Source organism: Schistocerca piceifrons, chromosome 1 (assembly GCF_021461385.2).
Source record: "Schistocerca piceifrons isolate TAMUIC-IGC-003096 chromosome 1, iqSchPice1.1, whole genome shotgun sequence".
Classification (NCBI taxonomy): domain Eukaryota; kingdom Metazoa; phylum Arthropoda; class Insecta; order Orthoptera; family Acrididae; genus Schistocerca; species Schistocerca piceifrons.
In genome coordinates this window covers 546,125,021-546,150,885 of record NC_060138.1, presented here as the reverse complement: position 1 = coordinate 546,150,885, position 25,865 = coordinate 546,125,021, and the positions used below count along the sequence as shown (strand labels likewise).

At 38.6% G+C, this 25,865-nt stretch overlaps 1 protein-coding gene across 3 annotated transcripts in view; it reads left to right on the top strand.

Moving 5' to 3' along the window:
• Positions 1-25,865, top strand: part of LOC124800121 (protein pellino-like) — a 165,057-nt gene that overhangs the window by 71,241 nt on the left and 67,951 nt on the right. For all 3 annotated transcript variants that reach the window (XM_047262973.1, XM_047262971.1, XM_047262972.1), the window contains 2 exons: positions 7,879-8,067; positions 8,145-8,243. In XM_047262973.1, the coding sequence (XP_047118929.1) occupies positions 7,879-8,067; positions 8,145-8,243 (288 nt within the window). The remainder of the gene's footprint in view (positions 1-7,878; positions 8,068-8,144; positions 8,244-25,865) is intronic.

Below are 25,865 nucleotides of genomic sequence, written 5' to 3'. Positions count from 1 at the left end.
ACTTTTTTTGTACACTGATGGCTCTCGAACTGAGTGTGGTGTCAGATGTGCCTTTGTCTTTGGCACCAATGTTTTTTCTTAGCGGCTTCCGGGACAAAGCTCAGTATTTACAGCACAGCTCTTCGCTCTGTATCAGGCGATGCAGTACATCTGGTGACACAGGCTTTTTAATTGGGCCATCTGGTCAGACTATCTGTGCCCTTCAAAGCATCTGTTTGGTGTGCACCATCTATCCTTTAGTGCAGCGGGTCCAGGAAAGTTGTCACTTGCTCAGTCTTGATGGAGTCACTATGATGATCATGTGGGTTCCTGGTCACACCGGTCTGACAGGAAATGAGGCTGCCACCAAGGCTGCGGTCCTCGTACCTCAGCCCACTAGTTCTTCCATCTCCTCCTATGATGTCTTGTTGTTGTTGTCTGTCAGCAGGAGGTGTCAGTTTGGCATCACCACTGGTTCTTCCTGCATGGGAAGAAGCTCCAGGTTATTAAGCCTCTGTCAGTGGCTTGGACGACTTTCTCTCAGCTCTCGCCACGAGATCATTTTCTTCTCTTCTTGTTTGTGTTTGCCATTCGAGTTATCTGCCATTTTAGCGAATGATGTGCGGGCTGTCGAATGCGTTCTACATTTTATCTGTCGTAGCAATATGACGAAGACCATTTAATTTTCACTTTTCGACCTCCTTTTCTCTATAATGTTTCTATAAACCTTTCTCCATGTCCGTTTTTAGCTACCTTCTCTCCTGTCAATTAGAACTGAAGTGTAGTCGTTCTTATCTCCTCTTTGTCTTCGTGTTCTAGAGTTTTGACGTGGACATGTATGACTCTAGTTTTTTTTTAGCCCTAAAACAAAACTGTAACCAGATTGTTTGAGGTATATTATCTTGTTCAGCATGAAGTATCTTTCTTCTACGCTCCCTTTCATGGTGTAGTGATAGAAATGGGGAGGATGTGGTAAGGTGCAAGGTCGAAGCTACCTTACACATTTTGCTTCAAATAATTTATCACACAGAAATTCAAATCTCAATTTTTAAATCCAAAAACCATGTTTTAACTTTCGCAGAGTGAATAACATGTGCTATGTACTTTATATACAATTTATGATGTCATTGTGCTACAAAAGTGACAGTTTAACAGTGTGATAGTAATCCATAAGTAAGAAAGCTGAAACCAGAAATTTTACACACTATTTATGGCTCAGGAAAAGAAGGTTTCAGAACTGACATAAATTTCGTAGAGCTTAGGTACACACTGTACAGTTAAATCCTGAGTTGGAAAACTTACCATTCATGAATTTAGATGTAATTCAGTTACAGAAGTAGGAGCTTGCAATTACCATATAAGTTATCTAAACTTGTAATGGTGTTATAGCAAAGTTAATGCAGTGGACAGATTTTTAAAAGGAGCGTCAATAATTACATTACTGCAGCTAGTAGTCACTTTAAAATTTGAGGATTAAATACACGCATACCAAATAACATAAATCTAGGTTCGCAGCCTTTTCAAAGAGTGTCTTTAGAAATAGTGGTAGATTCAAGAAAACAGTAGTGACAGCTTAGAATTAAATAGTGGTTTTCTGTAACTAACATCTAGTAACAATTACCATTCACAACATGACAAATTACAATATTGACTAGCTTACAACATGACAAATCAAAACAAAGGTTCCTAAAGATCCTGGCTCCAAATAACAACTCACAGGTAGAAGACTCACCGTCAAATGGCTGCATCCTGGGTTCGTAACAAAACGTCAGCGGTCAAGGTGACCTCTACAAAGTGTTAACAGAGAACAACATTATGACAGAAATTCTGAAGTATAAAGGTGTTACTGTGAACAAACAACATAACTAAACGTTAAGGGATGGGACTCTAACACTTGTTACATGCAGTAGCTGTTGGTTAGAATATTAACTGAACACTACTATCTTGAGGTCAGAGTACACTTCAAACATTGACATGAGAATAATATAACTCAGGTTTTGGATATAACCAGGGCACAGGAACAACATTAGTAGTACAAAAATTCTCACCTCTTTATGGAGGACTTGTTAGAAGAAAATCACCGACACGTAGGTTAGCTCTCTAGACAAGCTAGAATTAACATGGTGCCGACTGGATACAATAGCAAGAATAAGTGACAAGTCTCCCACAATAGGTTGCCACAGTGTCATCCATTCACTTCAGACTCCACAGGAGCTAGCTCCACAGAATTTCAAAATAGCTCATAGTTTCATGATCTGCTTTAGAGGATGCTATTAGAGCCCTTCGAGACAGGCACGCCTGTAGCTGTGGCAAGCCATACCACTCTACTGCCAAGTAACAGCTACCTTAGACACACTACAGCTGAACGCCCCAGAGCTTGGCATCAGGGTCCCACACTCACAGCACATTGCAGAGAATTTTCAGAGGACAAAAGAATTATCTAAGAAGCAGAAGGTACAGCAAAACCACTGCAGAAGAATTTGATAAAAGCAAGCCAAACGACTCTTATAGCTAGAACTTTGCCAAGCTGACCCACCTAGGCTGATTTCATATTATTACTTATATATCCTTGTCCTGTGCTATTGTGGATACCTGTATCGCAATTTAAATTACTTGATAGGTGACGTCTGATGGTTACCGCTACAGTGTTGCCACCTTTGTTGCTGGCTGCTGCTGGGTTCTAGGTGACACATAAATATGGCCGCTCAGTTAATGATAGATGTTAGTATGTATGACTGAGAAATGGGAGATGCTGTGTCGACAGGTGATTTTAAGTCTCCAATAATTGAACTGTTGCCACTGATGCAATTTGTAGCCCTCAATTCAAATTAACCAACCACAATGTTGTGATATGCAATGTATCCGAGAAAAAGCAATCAACAGTCTGCAGCAAAACTAAAATTGGGATCACTTTGTTCACTTCTACAAGCAAACTGTAATTTCTCGTTCCCATTGGTTACCTGCAACTCTACTTGCACTAGCTACACGACCTGCTGCATTACCAACTGATGAGCAGTCCTGTTTTTGCATGTTGTAGTAACACTAGCAGATTCCAAGAGAATAAAGAATGACAAGAAGGAAAATAAGAGCAAATAAAAAAAGCCAGTACAATAATAAAAATGATACAGAGAAATATTAGTAATAAAAAATTATGTTTAAACCAATTAGTCGACAGAAAATAATATTCAGAGTCTTTTGATAAGATTTAGAAAAAGAAAATTTCCTACATTTCATGAGATTCAAACCTATGACATTCTCCAAGTCAGGTTTATATGCTAACTGTTGCACTACCCTCTTTCACTGCTTAAGATGGTTTTATGTATGACTCTGGTGAGCCATTAACAATGATTAATTGGGTTTTGGTGTGACATTGAACACTGTGATTGTGGGAAACCAGCTACAGTGCCTGGAGTTTCAACCACAAATTAATTCTAATTGGGCTATTGATGTTAACTCATCACTTAATTCCGATATTTACCCTCTGTCTCTTCTGGGGAATGTGACGATGCTAACGTCTATCACTTGTAACAGTGGCTGAATAGATATTTTAATAGACTATGTATTTTATTTTATAAAGGGGGCTGGAAGTTACGTAGCGGTGTTGGCAATACTGTAGGTCTTTTAATTTTCCTCACATTTGGTTTTACTGGTTGGTTGCATTTACAATTGTTAATTGTATGTTTAAATGATTGTTAATACTCGCTATGCTAAAAATTCTTCTTGGTGAAGTTGTGAAAGGTCATGTCTTTGTTGCACAGTGATCGGTTTGTGCTGCTCTATCTGAATAGGTATTATTTGATATCCTCCGTTTATACAATTGTCATTCAAATTTACTTGTGATAAAGAGACTGAGAGAGACAAGGTTGTAGCCTGTTACCCTCTTGTCAGCATATAAAGAAGGTAGAATGAATTATATTCTTGTGGTGTACATCTTTTTAAGCAGTTGTGCTAAGGTAGTCCAAGGAAGTTAAAGTAAAATTATGTGAGATAGTTTCTCCTCGGAAAGTAATCTAGTTGCATTGTGTAGCATTTTGATCAAGTATAGCTAATATAAATATCAAGCACTCTCTAAGTATCAGCAGAGACAGTAAACACTTAGACACACTACTTTTTATTTTGCCCATCAAATGTTTTAGGTGACTTTCATTCTTTCTCTGATCCCTCTGCACTTCTTACCTTATCAGCCATTAACCAGTGTAGATATAATTACGTACTAGTGCTAGACCAGCTCACTTATTTTTTAAAAATTGGTTTGGCCTTTCTTTTGAGTAACTTTTCATTCTTTCTGTATGTTTTTCTCCTCTTTCTTCTGTCCATATTGCACCTGTCTTTTTCTTTGTTTTCTTCTGGAAGCCCTTGAAACCTTTCTTCTATTTCTTTCCCCATTATTTCCATTTCCTTCAGATGTGTTTTAACTTTTTAAATCTATATCACTGATCTTTTGCAGGTTCTGTCAAAGATGTTAAAAATTCCTTTTATTATCCTGTTGTCATCTAGCCGCCTTAAATTTCCATAGAATGCAACTCTTCTTTTCTTCACCTAGTCTGATATTTGCTCTATTTTTCACAAACTTCTCTATTACTTACTAATTTTCATTTCTGATTGTGATAGTTTGATCCCAAGATTTTCCTGATGATTTTCCTTTCATTCTTTTCTATTTCACCTGATTGTTTGGCTGTATTTAACGAAAGGCATTCTGATGCATGAAGGGATTCTGGGTTTAATGACAGTATTGTAGTGCCGAAGCTTTGCATTTATGGAAATAATTTTTTTTATACAAGTGTTTAGTTAATTGGAAAGCATTTTCGTTAGTTGAAAAGCTACCTCCATTCTCATTGTTCTTACTAGGTTTGCTTTTTTGTCTGAAATGTTTGGTTGTATTATTTCACGTAGATATTTAAATTCTGCAGTGTCTTTTATTTCATCTTAATCAGTTTCCAAGTATTTCAGTGCCTGCTTCACATCTATCATGTATTCCGTTTTTCCAAAGACGTATGTAAGCCTGCTTTTGAAGCTCTCTTGTATGAGATTAATCTGCGTTTTTCGTCTACCACAGATTCAGCAAAGATGGCAAGATCTGCAAAAACCAGATAATCCAAACTGATTATTCCCTTTTCTTCCTATTGTGATACTTCTAATTTCTTCTTCTTCTTCTTCTTCTTTTCTCCATTCCCTGAGTATCTTTTCTAGAACACAATTGAACATCTGTGGAGACAATCCATCTCCCTGTCTTTTGCCAGTTTTGACCTCTTTATAAAGTCTTCAGGTTTCAACTAATAATTGAATTTTGTGTTTTGTATTTGATAGTTGTCTTTCATGATTGCCATTGATTTGTTGTCAGCTCTTGAATAATGTTTTCTCGGTGGTGGTGGTGGTGGAGGAAATAGTAGTAATAAGGTGAAGAAACTACTTACTGCTTCAGTGTACTTAATTCTTATTTGTAGTAACGTTGATCGGTATTTAATCATTCACTTACGTTTTATTCTTGTGTAATATTCTTTAAAGTATGTTGTGTAGCAACATGTACATCATACTGAAGCGGGATGTCTGTTAAGAAGGCACACGTCTCAACAATGGTTTTGACACTCAGATATTGTTTGGGAATACCTGCTGTTACTTTTTACATGAAATCACAAATTTTACCTTTAGGAAAGTGTATTGGGCTCAGTGGACAAGGAAAATCAACTTCTGTAGTTGCCTGTGACAGACTGCAAATTCATTGTCATTGAACTTCATTGGGCATTTGACAGCAACATGTTAGCAAAGGAGAAGAAGAATTGTAAGATATAAAATACTTGACAATAGTGTCACACTGTACTGGAAAGCATCCCCCCCCCTCACACACACACACACACACACACACACACACACACACACACACATTTATTCAAGCTAATTGATTCTTTATTTACTCCTAAAATGTACAGTACATCTCATTGTTCAGTTAGCAATATTAGAGAAGAAAAGTTGCTACTCACCATATAGCGGAGATGCTTTGTCACGATAGGGACAACAAAATATTGTTACATCCCTTAATGGATTTTCCATTGATCACTGTTCATTTATTGAGAACTGCTTGTGTATCAAGCATTCACCTGCAATTTAACATATAATTGCCCTCTGTTCGCAAGAACTACCCAATGCTGCAATGCTGTATTGGAATGTGATTATGAAATTGCCGTTCCTTGCTGGTGAATAGGTGCATCGTGCATCACATCTGTGGCGGTGCACAGGTATGGCAACTACTCTCCACCACAGCCTTGCATATTTTGCAGCTACTATCACAACCACATCATAAACTATTTAACTGATAAACATAGGAAACACTCATTAATGGTGACATAAGCTGTAACCAACAAAAATTGCTTTCGCCAACTCATGAACTAGGCTGGTAAGAGATCTTTGCGATGAAATGATTAATCAAGAAATAACAATAATCTGGCTGCAAATAGACAAGGTTGTGTCATCAAACTGCAAAGGAAATTATTCCCTGAATTATGTTCTGACTTCTGATTACTCAAGAGTTGACATCTGCCAAGTAATGCTCAATAAAACACTTTTTGTCTTAAATATTACCTTTTTGTCTTAAATATTACTACATATTTAACCTGCTTTTCAACTAAAATGTAATATTCATTTGCCAAGTAAAAGTAGACATTGCCATGATTCCAGCAAGGTACAAGGCATTGATATTTATGTGAAGTAAACGGAGAGAGAGAGAGACCCAAGTCAGATCAGTCATTATGAAATGGATTATAGACACTCTTCCTCTAACAGTCTGTCTAGATATTTGTTTCTAGTGAAATGCCATTCAATGTATTTCTTAAAACTCTTCTGCACATACTGTTGTTACACTTGGGATCGAGAAATTTGTATGTTTATCTGATTAATTGGATGAAAAAAGCTGTCTAGCAATGATTGACTTCACAGCAATGTCTCCAACTCCTGGAGTTCCCATGGACCAACCACAGCAAATCTCCTGGTGGGATGACAGTGGCAGGGAGTAAGCACCAAGTGTCTTCAACACATTTAAATATTGCTGCCATGTTTTGTAGATAAACTGTGTTCACCTCAGCACATGGTACACACCCAAAGAATACCAAAAATCTTGTATGCTCTAGCTGTCGATATGCACATTTTCGTATGTTTGTCCTTTGTATTAGATGCCACTAACAAAGTGCTAGATGCCCAAATACCAGCCTGGCAGTTAAATATTTTACATGTAGCTCATTGTGTTAACAAGATGTCTTTTAAAAACACCTATTATTTATTTTGTAAGCAAATCTCATTTGTGTGTCATACCATTTGTCGAAAAATTTGTTTCAGTATCTTAAACTGTACAAAAAATATGAAGGGTGTTGCGACTTCTTATTGTTTACATTGTGCAAGGATGTTATCAGGTGTAGCAGAAGATTGAGTATATGATTGGGTACTGTTGAAAACCTAGGCACAATGTCAAATTTCTCTCAAAATACAAATCGCTACTTGCTGTGGCTACAGGCAGATGCTTGCTCTGTGGGACCCACAATATGCAGTATTTGTAGCATGTGTTTCAAACCTATCGCTTGGAGGCTGCAGAGGCGGGTTGGGTTCTGTCTGCCTGGGCCTTAATATACCTCAGATGCAGAGATATAAAAGATATATGAAAGGAAAATAGATGCTATTGGATTGATAGAATTGCGACTCAAATAAAAAAATCTAAATAACAATGACAGTGTTAATGATGAACAGTGGTACTAGATTTGTCACCAAACAACTTCATCATCACCCGAAAGTTGTGTAGTGTAGTGTGAAGTTAAAATATGTTTGATTATCACAGTAGATTAAGCAGATCTTTCTCTCATGTCTATTACATCAAACACTTTTTTCAAAAACAGAAAATTATTATTATACCTACAGGAGAAGGCAATAAAGTGGCATGAGGAGGAGTCTGTGGATGGTCTCACCACCAATGGAGTCCTGTTAAACCATCCGCAAGGAGACTTCTGGGGAGGAGATGCAAAACCTGGTTGTTGGAGAGAAGTCTCGGTTAATGGGAAACTTTACACATTAAGACCAATCAGGGATTCAGACGTGAGAGGTGCTCCTGTAAGTTATGTTACTTTTCTTCATGGGTATGTTATTTTTTATTATGTAGGTCTTGAAATATTGATGATTAATTTTAGGTTCAACATGAAACCAACTTACTCCAGGATGGGTCTCTTATTGACCTGTGTGGAGCGACTGTGATCTGGCGGTCAGCTGATGGCCTTAAGAAATCCATTGTAAGTAGAGATACTCGATGCAAGATTTTGATATATATGTAACACTGTAACATATGACCACCCTGTTTTTCTGAATATATTTAATAAGAGGAAGGTATGATACAGGCACAGTTCACATACAGAATGGGACAGAGAAAGTAGTGGGAAGTGAAGTGTATGGCATTCGTCAGAACTGGAATGTGAGGCCATAACTGATGAAAAATTAAGTAGCTAATTACTATTATTTGGAATGAGCAGGGTGTGCATATGGATTGGAGTCGTTCTGCTAAGCAACATTCTGTCAGACACCTTATCCTTATCAAACTGTCAAACCCCTCCCTCGTTTCCTCCCTCCCTAGAACAGTGCCCTTATACATTATCATGTGAGAGTCATTGATATATTCTATGATACCATTAATCAGGTGTGTATTAGGGCAAGGATAGACTGTTTCAGATACATGTGATTATCTTATTATGTATGTGACATTGCCATCACGAACATTACAATACTGCTCCAGAAAGTGGCGCGTTTGCTGTAAGTGTTTAGTACCTTCGTCATAAGGTTTCAGTATGACAGTAAAAATTGTAATTGACAAGAGACATGGTCTCCAACCTAATTCTGTGAGTGGGTAGATGTACATGAATAATTACTTAAGGATAAGTTAGTGACATGTTTGGTTTTTATATGGATTATGCGTCCTGCCCATTGCCTAACATTTCATCGCCGCATTGCCCTTTATCTACTAATTCCTCTCCTGCCTTTCATTTTCTCCCTCCATTATTGGCTGCAAGAATTGCTATTTTTCATTTCAGATTATATGTCCCAAATAATCCAACTTTTTTCTTAGTTATATTGGATAAATCTTTGTCTTGGCAGGAATGCATTAGGAGTTTTTCATTTTTCATGCTCGCTGACCATGGTACCTTTACTACTATGTGGTGTGTCTATGTCTTGAAATCTTTCATTTTGTTGATGGTGTTTACTTTTAATGATCATCCATCAACACTTAAAAGGTGTATTGACCAAATGTAACATTCAACAAACCTTAGTCTTAAGTCTAGAACAACACTTATTCAAATTTTAAGAATGCCTGTAGAGGAGGGCTTCACAGCGAACTTGTTCAGTGAGCAGATTGTGAGAACAAACAGACAAGGAGCGAGCACTGTACCACTGCATTGTCACAGGGAATAGGGTGAAGACTTCTTCAAACAAAGAACTGAATCCGCAGGGAAGTCCTGGAAAAATCTAGAATGGCTTTATATTACTGTCACACTGCAGATCAGTTGCTTCAAGCTGCAGATCAGTGGAATTAATATATTTTAGGACAAATAAATACATTTTCTCCATCTTTTTATATGCTATGTGCTTGTGTTATCTACATGTTCATAGAATGTGAAATACTATGCAACAAAATCTGTACAAAGATTATGCAAGCTGGCTCTGAATGTCGTCTCTCATGACCAGTGTGGGACACATGTAGTCATGTTTGATAAATGGCACCATGTGAAACTTAAGGTAGAAGCATAGAGGCAGATAATCAGCTGGACTATCCGAAAATTACCTCGAGCAATTGAACAGAGAACCGACTCGTGGAGATAACATCTTGGACCTACTGATAACAGACCCGAATTTTTCGACTCTGTAAGTGCAGAACAGGGAATCAGTGATCATAAGGCTGTTGCAGCATCCCTGAATATGGAAGTAAATAGGAATATAAAAAAGGGAGGAAGATTTATCTGTTTAGCAAGAGTAAGAGAAGGCAGATTTCAGACTACCTAACAGATCAAAAAGAAAATTTCTGTTCCGACACTGACAATGTTGAGTGTTTGGGAAAAAGTTCAAGGCAATCCTAAAATGCGTTTTAGACATGTACGTGCCGAGTAAAACTGTGAGGGATGGGAAAAACCCACCGTGGTTCAACAACAAAGTTAGGAAACTACTGCGAAAGCAAAGAGAGCTTCACTGCAAGTTTAAAAGCAGCCAAAACCCCTCAGACAAACAGAAGCTAAACGATGTCAAAGGTAGCGTAAGGAGGGCTATGTGTGAAGCGTTCAGTGAATTCGAAAGTAAAATTCTATGTACCGACTTGACAGAAAATCCTAGGAAGTTCTGGTCTTATGTTAAATCAATAAGTGGCTCGAAACAGCATATTCTGACACTCTGGGATGATGATGGCATTGAAACAGAAGATGACACGCATAAAGCTGAAATACTAAACACCTTTTTCCAAAGCTGTTTCATAGAGGAAGACCGCACTGCAGTTCCTTCTCTAAATCCTCGCACAAATGAAAAAATGGCTGACATCGAAATAAGTGTCCAAGGAATAGAAAAGCAACTGGAATCACTCAACAGAGGAAAGTCCACTGGACCTGACGGGATACCAATTCGATTCTACACAGGGTACGCAAAAGAGCTTGCCCCCTTCTAACATCCGTGTAGCGCAAGTCTCTAGAGGAACAGAAGGTTCCAAATGATTGGAAAAGAGCACAGGTAGTCCCAGTCTTCAAGAAGGGTCGTCGAGCAGAAGTGCAAAATTATAGACCTGTATCTCTGATGTCGATCTGTTGTAGAATTTTAGAACATGTTTTTTGCTCGCGTATCGTGTCGTTTCTGGAAACCCAGAATCTACTCGACCTTAATCAACATGGATTCCAGAAACAGCGATCGTGTGAGACCCAACTCGCTTTATTTGTTCATGAAACCCAGAAAATATTAGATACATTCTCCCAGGTAGATGCTATTTTTCTTGACTTCCGGAAGGCGTTCGATACAGTTCCGCACTGTCGCCTGATAAACAAAGTAAGAGCCTGTGGAATATCAGACCATCTGTGTGGCTGGATTGAAGAGTTTTTAGCAAACAGAACACAGCATGTTGTTCTCAATGGAGAGACGTCTACAGACGTTAAAGTAGCCTCTGGCATGCCACAGGGGAGTGTTATGGGACCATTGCTTTTCACAGTATATATAAATGACCTAGTAGATAGTGTCAGAAGTTCCATGCGGCTTTTCGCGGATGATGCTGTAGTATACAGAGAAGTTGCAGCATTAGAAAATTGCAGCGAAATGCAGGAAGATCTGCAGCGGATAGGCACTTGGTGCAGGGAGTGGCAACTGACCCTTAACATAGACAAATGTAATGTATTGCGAATATATAGAAGGAAGGATCCTTTATTGTATGGTTATATGATAGCGGAACAAACACTGGTAGCAGTTACTTCTGTAAAATATCTGGGAGTATGCGTACGGAACGATTTGAAGTGGAATGATCATATAAAAGTAATTGTTGGAAGGCGGGTACCAGGTTGAGATTCATTGGGAGAGTCCTTAGAAAATGTAGTCCATCAACAAAGGAGGTGGCTTACAAAACACTTGTTTGACCTATACTTTAGTATTGCTCATCAGTGTGGGATCTGTACCAGGTCTGGTTGACGGAAGAGATAGAGAAGATCCAAAGAAGAGCGGCACGTTTCGTCACAGGGTTATTTGGTAAGCGTGATAGCGTTACGGTTAGCAAACTCAAGTGGCAGATTCTGCAAGAAAAGCGCTCTGCATCGCGGTGTAGCTTGCTGTCCAGGTTTTGAGAGGATGTGTTTCTGGATGAGGTATCGAATATATTGCTTCCCCCTACTTATACCTCCCAAGGAGATCATGAATGTAAAATTAGAGAGACTCGAGTGCGAATGGAGGCTTTCCGGCAGTCATTCTTTCCGCGAACCATACCCGACTGGAACAGGAAAGGGAGGTAATGACAGTGGCACGTAAAGTGCCCTCCGCCACACACCATTGGGTAGCTTGCAGAGTATAGATGTAGATGTAGAACTATGAAGTTCCCGTTTAGTAAATCAGGATCATCTATGAAAAGGCACAAAGTCTTTACTAACGGGATGCAGTTTTGTAGCTCATCTGAATTGCACATGCGCTTGAGTTTTCTTGCTATTCTTCATCCAGATCAGACATTGCTGCCGTTGGATGGCACTGCTGTCAAAACTGACCATGCTATATTTCGCAGTTGGCAGTTCGTTTGTGTTGTCGCGATCCACTACTCCCCCTCACACCTCAGCTACTCTGCTCACGAGCAAGAACCGAAGCAGCCACTAGTGCTAGTGCTCTTGCTCAGAATCAGTGAGTCGTTGGGGCTTGCTGTAGAGTTTGTTCAGTTTGGTATTTTATATTGTCCATTCTGTGGAAAGCCATGTGCCCAGATATTTAAGCTGTTGCCCTCTTTCCGTGGGCATTGCATTAAATGTTGTTACCAGTTTGAATTCTAATACATTTTGGCACATTGATTACCATGTACTCCTGTTACATAGACCAGCTATTGCAGGTCATTTACATTGGGTATGAGAATTTTGAAACTGGCGATTCAAACTGGAAGCTGGTGAACACTTCTACTCTTAGACAACCACGAGCTCTGAGTATGATTCAGAAAGCAGGCATTTTGTGCCTGTCAATGGAGAGCACTGATCTTGACATAATCATCTGGATTCTGAGAGGGACCTTATTAAGAGAAAGCCGAAGCCTCACAATTAAGTGAGCTGCACATTAATGTGATGAACGGCTGTTGAGGTGGGACAACCATTAGTTGCAAGAAACATAAGTGTGGGTCAGTTATCGGACTGTGCGTCCACACAGTTAAGGCATTTCGGCAGACTACTACTCATCCTAGAAATAAAGTACAAAAATGAAAATTGGCAGTTGTAACTGGACATAAATGACAAAATGTATTTGTCGTCACAAAGGTGGAAGAGGGCATGTTTCAGAATGTATCTTCTTCCATATAATTACAGCATTAGAAAGTACTGCTGGAAATGTGAAATGCAGTGATTATAAGTGGAACTTACATATTCTGTAAGGTGACATTACAATATCTTGTGGCTTAGTGGGACTGAGGCTTGTCTAATTTGTCAGCGACTTGTCTTGACGTTGGTTTTTAATTAACTGCAGACTGTGTATTGAAATGAACTTTGCTGCCCTATACACTATCCCTTTTCTTAGTATTTTAGCAAATAACATAGTATTGCTAGCCAAATTCAGTTCACAGGTGCTTTCTTAGCACATCAAGGTCAGTTTTATTTGACCATTCTTCAGGCTTTCCTGTAAACAATCTGAGCAGATACTATTAATATCAGAGATGCTCATATCATGATAGTATGTAACGATTTCGCAATGAGGGGAAAGAATCCCTTGAAAAATGTCGCCTTGGTGAAATACCGCTATAAATTGCTCGGGCAAGCACCTCTTTAGAGGTGAATGAAGCAATGTTTTTTATTTTGTGTGTGTGTGTGTGTGTGTGTGTGTGTGTGTGTGTGTGTGTGTGTGTGTGTGTGTGTAGAAACAGCACAAGAAAGTAAAATGACCTAAATAATTCCAAATCGGGAACCAAAATAGGAAATGTGTGGTCCTGAAAGGTTTTTATTTTTTCTGGTAATTTGTAAACTCTTAAGCAAAAGCACAGTACACTTTACTTACTTAATTATTGTGTATTTAAAAAGGCAGTCATCACCTAAAATGCTTAGTGCAATGTATGAACTACAGTACTCTTATAGGTCTCTATTGAATTACAGTGATCTTCACAAATGTTCTTACAATTCTGTACTGTATTACAAATATTATTTGGCAGCTCTTTATTTGAATTATAATTTCTGTGTATGTCTTTCAGTTCATCCTCATTGCCATGTGCCTCACACACAAGTACATTCTCCAAGATTTTCTTATTGGGTTCATCTACAAAATTTTCGTTCTTATTTCCACTTACAGCCCATAGTTCCTTCCAAGCTGTCTGTAAGTAGAAGCCTTGCCATTCTTTCAGTTTTCCGTAAAGGTTACCTGGATTTAAGTCTGTGTGCAGGTATCAATTCTTACAATGGAACCTCCCCATCCCACCCCCATCAGATTTAGTTAGAAGTTGGCACAGGGATAGGCCTTGAAAAACTGAACACAGATCAATCGAGAAAACAGGAAGAAGTTGTGTGGAACTATGAAAAAAATAAGCAAAATATACGAACTGAGTAGGCCATGCGCAAGGTTTGCAACATCTAGGAAACTTTCAGCTTGCGAGCGCCATGGTCCCGTGGTTAGCGTGAGCAACTGCGGAACTAGAGGTCTTTGGTTCAAATCTTCTCTCGAGTGAAAACTTTAATTTTTTATTTTCAGACAATTATTAAAGTTCAGGCACTCACACATAATCAACTTCGCTCTCCAAAATTCCAGGACATGTTTAGATTTGCTTGTACATATGAAGGATTTGACGGTCTACACACGGAAACATTTGAAAACGTAAAAAACATATGTTTTGACAGAGCACAGAGAAAACTGTGCGACGGTGAAACTGTTGCATTCATTTGTTCAGTTTATGTGACAAACTCTTATGTTTTCATCACTTTTTTGGGAGTGATTATCACATCCACAAGAAAACCTAAATCGGGCAAGGTAGAAGAATCTTTTTACCCATTCGCCAAGTGTACAAGTTAGGTGGCTCGACAACATATTCCTGTCATGTGACGCACATGCCGTCACCAGTGTCGTATAGAATATATCAGACGTGTTTTCCTGTGGAGGAATCGGTTGACCTATGACCTTGCGATCAAATGTTTTCGGTTCCTATTGGAGAGGCACGTCCTTTTGTCTACTAATCGCACGGTTTTGCGGTGCGGTCGCAAAACACAGACACTAAACGTATTACAGTGAACAGAGACGTCAATGAATGAATGGACAGATCGTAACTTTGCGAAAATAAGGAATGAAATTTTCACACGAGGGAGGACGCGAACCAAGGACCTCTCCTTCCGCAGCCGTTCACTCTAACCACAGGACCACGGCGCTCCTCAGTTCACATTGTCCTTGAAGTTGCCTATCCTGCACATGGACTACTCAGTTTGTATATTTTGCTTATTTTTTCATAGTTTCACACAACTTCTTCCTGTTTTCTCGATTGATCTGTGTTCAGTTTTTCAAGGCCTATCCACTGCGTCAATTTATAACTAAATCTGAGGGGGGTGCGATGGGGAGGTTCCCTTGTTAGTGTGTAAAGAGTTCAGTTGTCTAGAATTTTTCTTTATGCTCTTGTAGCTGGCTGTTACTGCGTAATTTCAAGGAACTGTTAAGATTGCTAGGATGAGGAACTAGGGGAATTGGGTGGCTCTAAATATTTCCAGATGTTATCCGTATTGTCGCCTTCTCCGCTTCAGCTACTTGTGCATTTCCCATTCAGACTAGTGAACGGTATTCACCCATGTAGTTCCATCCAGGATAGCATTGCAGGTCTTCAGTTTCTGTTTTGTATCCTCTAGATTGATTTGAGCTATACATTAAAGATTGATTTCCAGGCATATACTCATGCCTGAGGCGTTGCCATTCGTAATGAGCTGTAGTTTCTTATTTGTATCTCTATTCGTAAGTTGCATTATGGTGCTGCTTGTTTCATCAGGGTATTGCTGTAGATGCAGTATGTGTTCAGTACTTCCAGGTCTGCTTTCGGTATTTTGTTGAAGTCATTAAAATTTTCACACAATGGTCAGGTTATCTGCTTTTGCAAATTTACATTACTTAGTCTCTAGCATGTCAGCAGTATATAGATCGAAAACAATGGGTGCTAGTGTAGAATCCTGTAGCAAGCCATTATTCAGAACGATGCCCCTCTGTCCATACTGCATCATAGGTTGATGATGGCTTTGTGAGAACCAGCAGCATCACTGTTTATAAACAAATGCTGGTAGAGACTAGCATCAGACTCAAAATCTCAACTACTGTGTAATGTAGCAAGACCCCCTTGTCAAGGAAATTGGGCACTTACAAATGAAATATATACAAATTTAAGAATACTGATAATACCTGACAAGTTGTGGTAAATTTCCTCTCTTCCTCAAAGGGGTTCACTGGCAAAAAGAGAAGTGCAAAAGAAAACCTGATAGGGGAATGGCTCATAGGTGAAATAAAAAGTGAATGATTCAGGAATGCTATGAGTAGTAGTAAATACAGAGTAGGCCCATGTGCATATTTATACAAAAGATATATTTCAAACCTTTTGACAACCCCAAGTTAAAAAGTTCATACCTTCCATAGGAGTAGAGGAGTTACACAATGGATTCGTGGTATTTGGCTGAGATACCAGAGATTCCTTATCTGTTGCCGTCACAACTTAACATTCAAGTAAATGCATCTGATATGTTTACGTCAATACAACTAATGGCAAATGAGTATTTGTGTGATCCGTATGCAAGGGAAAATTCGTAGAGAAACCTAAAATTACGAGGGGATACAGTGGGTGGAACTTACCTTTAGGAGGTGAAATTAAAAGTACTGACCATAAGCACATTTAAAAATGAGAAAACTGTTTCTCTTCTCCATCTACACATGTATATGGTCAGTCCTTGGAATTTTGTCTCCTGAAGGTAAGTAGCGGCCAGCCTTGTATTTGCATAATTTCTCAGTTACCTGCTAAAATGTTAGTACAAATCAAAGTTTGTTCTTGTTGCAAATTTTTCACCAACATTTTGGCCATATCTTGCTGTAATTGTTAGATGGTCTTACCTGACAGTCGGGGTCTTGAAAAAAAACCTTGTTCATTTGTGTTCATATTCACAGCGCCAGATCTAAAAAAATTTGCGCCCCTAGGCACACCATATTATATGACCCCCCCCCCCCCTCCAAAAAAACATGTTTTCAATAATAACTACTACTTAATCACCTTACAATTGCCATTTTGGGTGGAAGCGCTGTGAGCTGTTTCCATACCCTGCTATTCATTGTTATGAAGGACACGTCAGCAGTCTAGTTGCGCTCAATCAAAACAAAGTAATATGGTTCCTGAACTGTATTTGGTGTATGGTAGGGGATAAAACAAACTTAGAACTGCATTGTGTTAACACATTCCTCTGTCGAAAGACAACAGAAATGACACAAGGAAAATAACTTTCCTTTTATGGCCTAAAAATATAGCAGAACGTGTAGGATACAACGTATTTTTGTTACTCATTCACTTTTAATATGTTATTTTACATTAAACCGTTGAAAATTAAAATAAAAAAGTTGTGTTACAATCTAAAAATTGAAGTGAACATGTCATACATTAGAAATTAATATGTACGTATACAGAGATGATTTCAAAACTGAAGTTAAACTGACGTTTTAGAATCTAATGACTTGAATGTGTAGCAGATAAAAAATACCACATTAGGTATTAATACGTGAATCTAAATGAAAGTGTAAAAAATGAAAATGAAGAAGAGATTTCAGTGCACAAACTAATAACTAAATACAGACGAATAAACACAGCATTGGATTTGCTATTACATATTTTTACAGACTAGTGTGGAAAAATCAAATTTGTTTTCTAATCTAATAGTTAACGTGTAAAGCAGGTCTGTGTAGCTAGATACTGCATAATAAGTGTACACAATACTTTTAAGCCTTGTAATGGCTGAACAGTTTCCTACTGCAGCTACTGCTCTCACCGTAGCTCTTTCTAAAGGTATTAGCAAAGCTTTTACGTATTTATTGACAGAACTGAACTATGTTATTTATTAACACTTTTTCATCTGATCGTACTCTCCGATAATGTACGTTTCCACAATAACTATACAGTTCAGCAGATACCAAGAATATGCATCAGTTGTAATATAGTACAGTATCAGTATGGCATGACTGCACAGCGCCAAGTGGCCTGGGTCATTCGGGTATTGTTTAGTATTGTTGGCACCTTTGATCATGTCTCCGCGTAAACGAGGTTTAGTTCTGCGTTCTGCCATCGGCAATTGTAAAATAAACAGGTAATACCTAGTTTTAAAGCCAATGAATGTGCTCTAAGTTATAATAAAAACCACATTATAATCTTAAATATTTAAAACTAATATGAATAAATAAACAAACTCATCAATCAGCAAAATTTGCGTTTGGCTTTGACGGCAGAAAACTCGTTGATCATATTATCATTGTTCAGATGGTTATCAGTTAGGAGGTCGGCTTCGATATGAAGAATGGATGAGGTGTTCAGTCTGTCCTCAGACGATGTAGAATGTAGGTAAGATTTCAGTCTTTTAAGAGCTGAAAATGAGAGTTCTGCTGAACAATTTGTAAGTGCTATACATAGAAATATTCCAAGACCAGTGTCAACATTCATAAACACGGACTATATCCTCTCTTTTCGTAAAAATTTATTCATTTCAACTGGTATATCACTAATCTCAGAAGATTCCAAAAGTTCCACAAATTGTACACATTCGCTAGGGGAGGAAGGCTCTAAATCTGTGTCATACGACGGTGGAGTTTTGCTGCAGGTTCATCAGTATAGTCAGTTGAACTGTTCGTAAGGTTACTGAAAACTGTGAAGGAGTCCAACAGTGTTCTATAGCTTTCCTTCCTCCTCACTAATTCGATGTACAAGCTGTCGAGTGCTGGGATAAAAGTTTCGACTCTTTAAATTTTTCCTTTCCAATCAGAAAAACTTCTTCAGAGTGTGCTTCGTCGTCGTGAAGTTTGTGTTTTCGTGATCCTGTATAGGTGCATTCTTAGTCTATATCAGTCATAATCTCCATGGATTTATTTTCACAATAGTCGAACATGCCACGGAATAGATGCAGTAAATCCCACAAGCGACTCATATAATTCATGCACTATTTTAGTGTCAATTTTCACACTTTGCAATTTCCGGTTCACGCTATTAAATCTCTGGAGTATGTCCTTCCAAACTGTCATCATGAATATGGTTTCTAGTCTGCCAAGTTCATTCAATAAAGCGGAAACCTCATTTCGCATAAGTGGTTTTTCAAACATATTACTGGCAGCATGTGTGAGGACATTGATAATGCCCTCCCGATTTTCATATAGTCTTTCACATGCTTCCTCTCTTGCTGACCAACGTGTTTTTGATAAACTTTTTACTGTTTTGCTTCCTGGTTTCGTGAAAGAAAGAAGTTTATCCCAGTGCTGTGTAGAAGCATAGGAAAAATTATAAAGGTTTTGCACTACATTGAAAAATGAACATGCTTTCCGACAACAGCTTGCAGCACTAGTACTGTCTAAATTCAAAGAATGTGCTGCACAAGGCATATAATGCACGATTGGATTTTGTTTTTCAATGTGTGCCTGCAAGCCAGTGTAGGTTCCTGACATATTTGCTTGCAGTGTCATATGACTGGCCTCTGCAGTCAGCAATATCAATGGAATTTGTAGACAGGATTTTTAGTATGGCCTCAGCTAAGTTTTCGGACTTCTGGTAAAAACAGAAGGAATCATTCAACAGGTTCACCATTTACGCTCACATATCTTAATATGAAAGATAATTGATCGGTATGTGTGATGGCCGTAGTAGAATCTACTATTATAGAGAAATATTCGGCCTGTTTTATTTCACTTACAATAATTCTTTCAGAGAGAAGCTCTATATTAATTTATCACAGATTGTTGAAGAAAGATAACTTGTATGTCGCTGCCCTGGATTTCCATATCATTCAATGTGCTCTGCGAGCTAAGGATCAAACTTAGCTATAAGTTCAAGAGACATCATAAATTGACCATTATGTAATGAATGGAATCTTTCAGTGTGTCCATGTAAGGGAAGTCCACTACTGCAAACTCCCTTTTCAACACACTGTGCCAGTACATTTTTTCTGTCTCAACGTAAGACTCAAAATGGTTATCTATTGCTCTAAGTGATAACACAGAATTTTCATGTTCGAGTGAGTTCTCATGATGAGACAAAATATTAGAAATATTTTTCCAATCTGCAATGACATTAGTGGTAATCGCGGCCTTACCTCCGAACAATTTACATGGTGCACATCGGTGCTACAGTAGTATACTAGAAAATCGCGCAAAGTTGATTCACCATTTAAAAGTTTACGGTAAAATACAATTTTGTTCAAATATCTGATTTTATCACCTGTTAAACTTCTTGAATTAGAAAAATCACCATTATAATTTTGATTAATCCCACATTGTAAGAGAATGTCTATTGTTGATTCATTCACACACCATTCTGCAGGGTCATCACTAATGAGGTTATTTATTTTTGTTATGTCTTTTTCATGAAACTCTAAATTGGGAACAATTTGCTTTTCTTCATTTTTAACTTTCTTCATCCGTACTACCTAAACTCGAAGTCCAGCCGGCAACATTTTTTGCGAAAAATTTATCTACTCTGCCATACGTTTTTAGAACATTGGCTTCTCGTTCTTGGCTTTCCTTCAATATTTTGGAAAATGCCGCCCAACTTAATTTTGTACTTTTGCTTTTCTCTCCCTTGTTCATGTTAAGGCACTTACAAAATTGTCAATCAACCGTCAAAACAAAAGAAAAAAATTTGTAAAAGGAAAGAAAGAAAGAAAGGAAGGAAGAAAGAAAGACTGTATCTAGTTCCAATTGTACTACACCACACATGAGCACAACGATTTTTCCTTTAAACACGGAGCGATGAACTGACCAACTTGGATTACTTGACGTAACTGTGCTATAAAAAAACGAAAATGGAGAATAATTTAATTTCTCTTTCTCTGTCATCAGTGAACGTTTCCCGTGTCATTGGAATTTTAGCTGAGTCATGAATATGTTCTGAATATTCTTGACACTGTCCTTCTAATTTAAAAAGCACATAATTTTTGCAGTTCCTTGCACTGAGGTGTGCTGGATCGACTCTTATACCACTTATTATAACATTTTAGCTGTTTCTGTGGGCAGAGAAGACAGACGGCAGTTGATGTGGTGTGTTGTCATTTGTGTGAACACTACACGCAAATGCCCCTTTTGTTCCAACATAAAATAAAAATGTTGGAACAAAAGGGGCATTTGCGTGTAGTGTTCACACAAATGACAACACACCACATCAACTTTTCTCGAAGGAAAAAAGCTTACTTCAGAAGTTAAATATAGAATTTGCAATGCCACGTACTATTCGATTGCACAGAGTGGGAACTTCGCACGACTGCAACACAATGAGACAAACGAAATTTGGTTTCTTCTTCTTCTTCTTTTCTCTCTCTCTCTCTCTCTCTCTCTCTCTCTCTCTCTCTCTCTCTGTTTTTTTAAGTAACTAAGTAAGTAAATAAATAAAATTTTTAAACTGTTATGAAGAGAGTTTCACAAATTAGTAGATATTCTGCTTATGTTCTTTTTGTATAAACGTGTTTAAAAGTGTAAAACATTCCCAGTCTCAACATGTTTTGTTAAACGAGTGTCTTTAAATCAAAACTCAGATATTGAAGACCACAGAGCTTTCACATTAATTACAGTAATGTGCCGTCCTGACAGCTTACTTGAAAATATTTTGAACAATCACTAAGATCATACCAGACAGAACCCCAATGTTAAATTTCCATTCAGTCTCCAAGTAAACTATGTTTATTTCCAAGCTTCTTTTGTCGAATTTCATTCTTACGGCTTATTTAAACTAGCAAGTTGTTTCAAAATATTAAAAATTTTTGTTGTTTGTAAGCACAGTTATTTTAAAACGTAAAAGGTTAAAATGAGTACAGACCAAAAAATGCCGCCCCTTCCCTCAAGGTGCTTCCCGTAGGCCCAAACCTAGTGGACCTATATGTAAATTTGCCACTGCGTATGCAAACAACAAATATTTGATGATAAGTTTTGTCAATAGTTCAGTTTCTCGCTAGCGTAGTTTTATTCTCTTGATTTGGTGTGAATGTTAGTAAATTTCGGAAGAAAGGCCATTGCATAAGATGTGCACTTCATCAGTAAAGAAAGTTGGTGTATATTAAATAATGAAATTTGGAAAGTGGAAGGAAGAGAGATCCGAAAGAAAGTAAAGATTCTAGGGATGACACTGAACTCAGAAAGACACAATGCCAGTGAGTCGGCGACAAGTCACCGAAAAATCTTCAGAAACAAATGCGACAAAAAGAAATTTACAGTGTTGCGACAAAAAGAAATTTACCAAAAAGAAATTTACAGTGTTGCGACAAAAAGAAATTTACAGTGTTGCGACAAAAAGAAATTTACAGTGTTGCGACAAAAAGAAATTTACCAAAAAGAAATTTACAGTGTTGCGACAAAGAGAAATTTACAGTGTTGCCGACAAAGAGAAATTTACAGTGTTGCGACAAAGAGAAATTTACAGTGTTGCGACAAAAAGAAATTCACTATGAGCAACAGCAGGTCTTTGTGACCCTCCAGAATTAATAACTCCAGTATCCATCATAGGAAAAATTCTTTTTCAAGGCTCTTAGCTGCTTGGACTAGGCTGGGACAAACCCCTGCCTCACAACCTGTTGGTTAGAGGGAGCACCTGGCTGTCAGATGGTCCTGAGGTATGTAATATTACTATCACAAGGTGAATTCAACTGTCAGAGAACAATCGCTCCTACTTCAATATTTTCTGTGTTGCATGTGAGAGAGAGAATATGGCACCATCTGTCACTTCTAGTGATAACATTCTCAAAATAGATTAGCACCCATGAAGAAAATACCACTTCATTGGCTTGAACTGTTAGCAGCACTCACAGGGGCCAGACAACAACACTATTTTTGCAAGGTCACAGTCTCTGACCTTAGCAGAAGGGCACCCTGGACTGATTCCATTGTAACCCTTGGATGAATAAAGAAAGATACCGCCACTTGGAAAATGCTTGTTTGCAATACGGTGATAGAAATACAAATGCTCGTCACTCTATCTCAGTGAAGACACTGTCCAGGCAAAGACAACACTGTGGGCTTTGTTTCAAGAAGACATGTACCACAGACATTGCAAAAGCTGAATTTCTGTGGAGTGGGCCATCCTAATTACCGTGTGCAGTCACCACACAGCTGATGGTCTAAAATTTTATTGGAAGCTAGCAAGTAACTTTACTCATTCAGGCTCCTCAATCTCTCAGGTGCAAACAGATTCTGCTGTTATTGGTAATTATTATGGACCACTGCTTACGTCCTCCAGCTCAAAAGAAAATTCAATCAGAAAATTTACATGTAAAAGGAATTCACTGCAAGAAGTGATAGCAGAAGCTCACCTTTATTGGATTAAAACTGTGCAACAAGAATGTTTCTCCTCAGAAATCACTGCCCTAAGAAAGGTCTTCCATTTACTGGCGCATCCAAGATAAAATACTTCAATTCATCTGTAGGTGTTGATTTATTATGTTTAGGAGGTTGCCTGCAACACACTGAGGCATCTGGTGACGAGTGTCATTCCATTACTCTAGAAGGAAACTTATCACTTTGCCAAACTTCTGACATGTACACACACACACACACACACACACACACACACACACACACAATCAGTCTACACCAGGGATTCCCAACCTTTTCAGCTGGCGGACCCCTTCTTCAGTCGAAAATCCATGGCGGACACCTAGTCAGTCAAGAGCACAGTAACTTTAAATTTCAGAGTGAAACCCATGGGAACTGAAAGCTTCTTAATGCAAGTGCCATGTTCCCAATGACCCCCCCACCCACACCCACACCCGAAGTATCAATAGTCTTTGGTTTATAGATGAATGAAAACAACTTGAAATTAACGATCCAATTTGATTCCCACTGCATCCAGACACATACTAGTGGATTTACTCCCTTTGTTCAACACACTATACCCTGATTAAAATTACTTGGTAATTGAAATTTCGCATGATGGAGCTGTCTTCCTTCAAGAGCAATCAACGTCACGTCTAAACTGTTCGCTGTTGACAAGCTGCCGCTCATGGTATGTTCACTTCCACTATTTGGCTACTGTTGTGTAAGGAGCATGCATATTTCGTAACAGTCATGCGTGTGTGTGTGTGTGTGTGTGTGTGTGTGTGTGTGAGATTTTTCGTGAAATCCGAAGAAAAATGTTCAAATGTATGTAAAGTCTTCCTTTGGTCGTCCTCCCTCATTCATTTCAACTGGAAACTTCCCTTGTTGTGAAGGCGATGGAGAAACTGCACCCTTCTTCAATGATCCTGACTTCAGCCACCGATCCATGTTTGAAGTAATAAACTGGTCAAAAATTGACTTGTGAAATAGGTACTGCACTGACAAAGCAAGTTTGACATTTAATGATGCCTGGGGCGGCATACGTGCCAGCGAGTGCTGTGATTGGTTGACAAAGCTCGCTCCGCGCATGCGTAAAAGGCTTCAGCGCATCTAGAGCCGTGAGCCGGCGGACAAACGACCCCTGTATTGTTGCTAAACAGTCGATCAGAGAAGCCATATTCTCCGGCACTAAACTGTGTATACGTACTCACTTAGGAACCGCAAAGGCTGCTTGGGAATACGACCTGAAGTAAAAGCACACATATTTTTCACTTGGAAAAAAAGTAGTGATGAATTTGATTTTCACATTTTTATTCAATAATTTTACTCATTAATTTACACGATTTGGTGAAAGGGGGCCGCGGACCCCCTAGAAAGAGCCGGCGGACCCCTAAGGGGTCTGCGGACCACAGGTTGGGAAGCCCTGGTCTACACTGTCTTGGAGTACAAGTGGGTCTTTTGCAACTAAGAGAAACATTCCAGATGTTACACATGTGTTGTGTGATCAAAATAGTCCCATGTAGAGGCCTGCCCTGTAACATTGCACATAGCTTGCTGGCCAAATGATAGAAGTGCCTCTACCAGCTGATAGAGTTAAACATCAGAAGCTGTTGGAAGTTTCTGGAATTGATTCCAGTGGGCCTCTACTAAAAAATCAGGCATTACTATAAATGTGTTATATCGTATTAATCACCTGTGCTGTAACTAGAGCAGTACATTTAGAACTAACAACCAAATCGACAATAGATTGCTTCTTATTTGCCTTCCAAAGGGCTATAGATTGGTGCGCTATTCCACATAGCGTGTATAGTTCTAACACCCAAACTTTCCTTGCAGTTTACCGAGATATAACAAAAATATGGACCACTATCTCTGCTGACAAGGCATGTCAGTTTGTCAGGCAACAGGGTATCATCATATGGAAGTTGATAGCGTCACAAGCAAGTTAGTGGAGAGGACAGTGGGAGTGGATGGTTGGCTAAGTTAAATGATGCCTCCTCAATGTACTGGGCCAGTGCATCACTGCAACATGGACGATGAAGGCCTGCAAACTGTACTTGTGAAAGCAGATGTTGCCCTCAGTTAAAGACCCATCACAAACTGAGGACGAAGTGCTTACCCCATTTCGTTTTCTTGTGGGAGGAAGACATACAGCTTACAAACGGGCACTGAGCCACCAAAAACAACAAATTTGTAAGGCAGTTTAAACTGTTGCAGAAGATCTTTGGTGACTTTTGGAAACATTGGAGCAAAGAGTATTTATCGCTTCTTCGGAGCTTCCATCAAGTTAAGGACACTGGCAAATCAGAGCAGGTCCTGTTTGGAGATATTGTAGTTCTTCAAGATGACACTTCATTGCCACTTGTGGAAGAGGGCAAGAGTGAAACAACTACAAACAGATAAAGATGGACTACCTCAAACTGTTATTCTTGCTACCCCCGATAGAAAAGGTGTTACCAGGCCAATCCAGCTGGTTGTCCCTCTATAAGCCCAACAGAATGGGAAAGGTGTGAAAGATCAGCGATGTTATACATCATTATCCTGAACACTTTATCTTTGTAACTACGTTTGTATAATATTATTGATGATGTTGTTGTTACAGTTACATAAATGAATACTCTGTTAAAGTGATAGGCTTGTACTTCCATACTTTCTCAACTCAATACTGACATTTCATTTAGCAT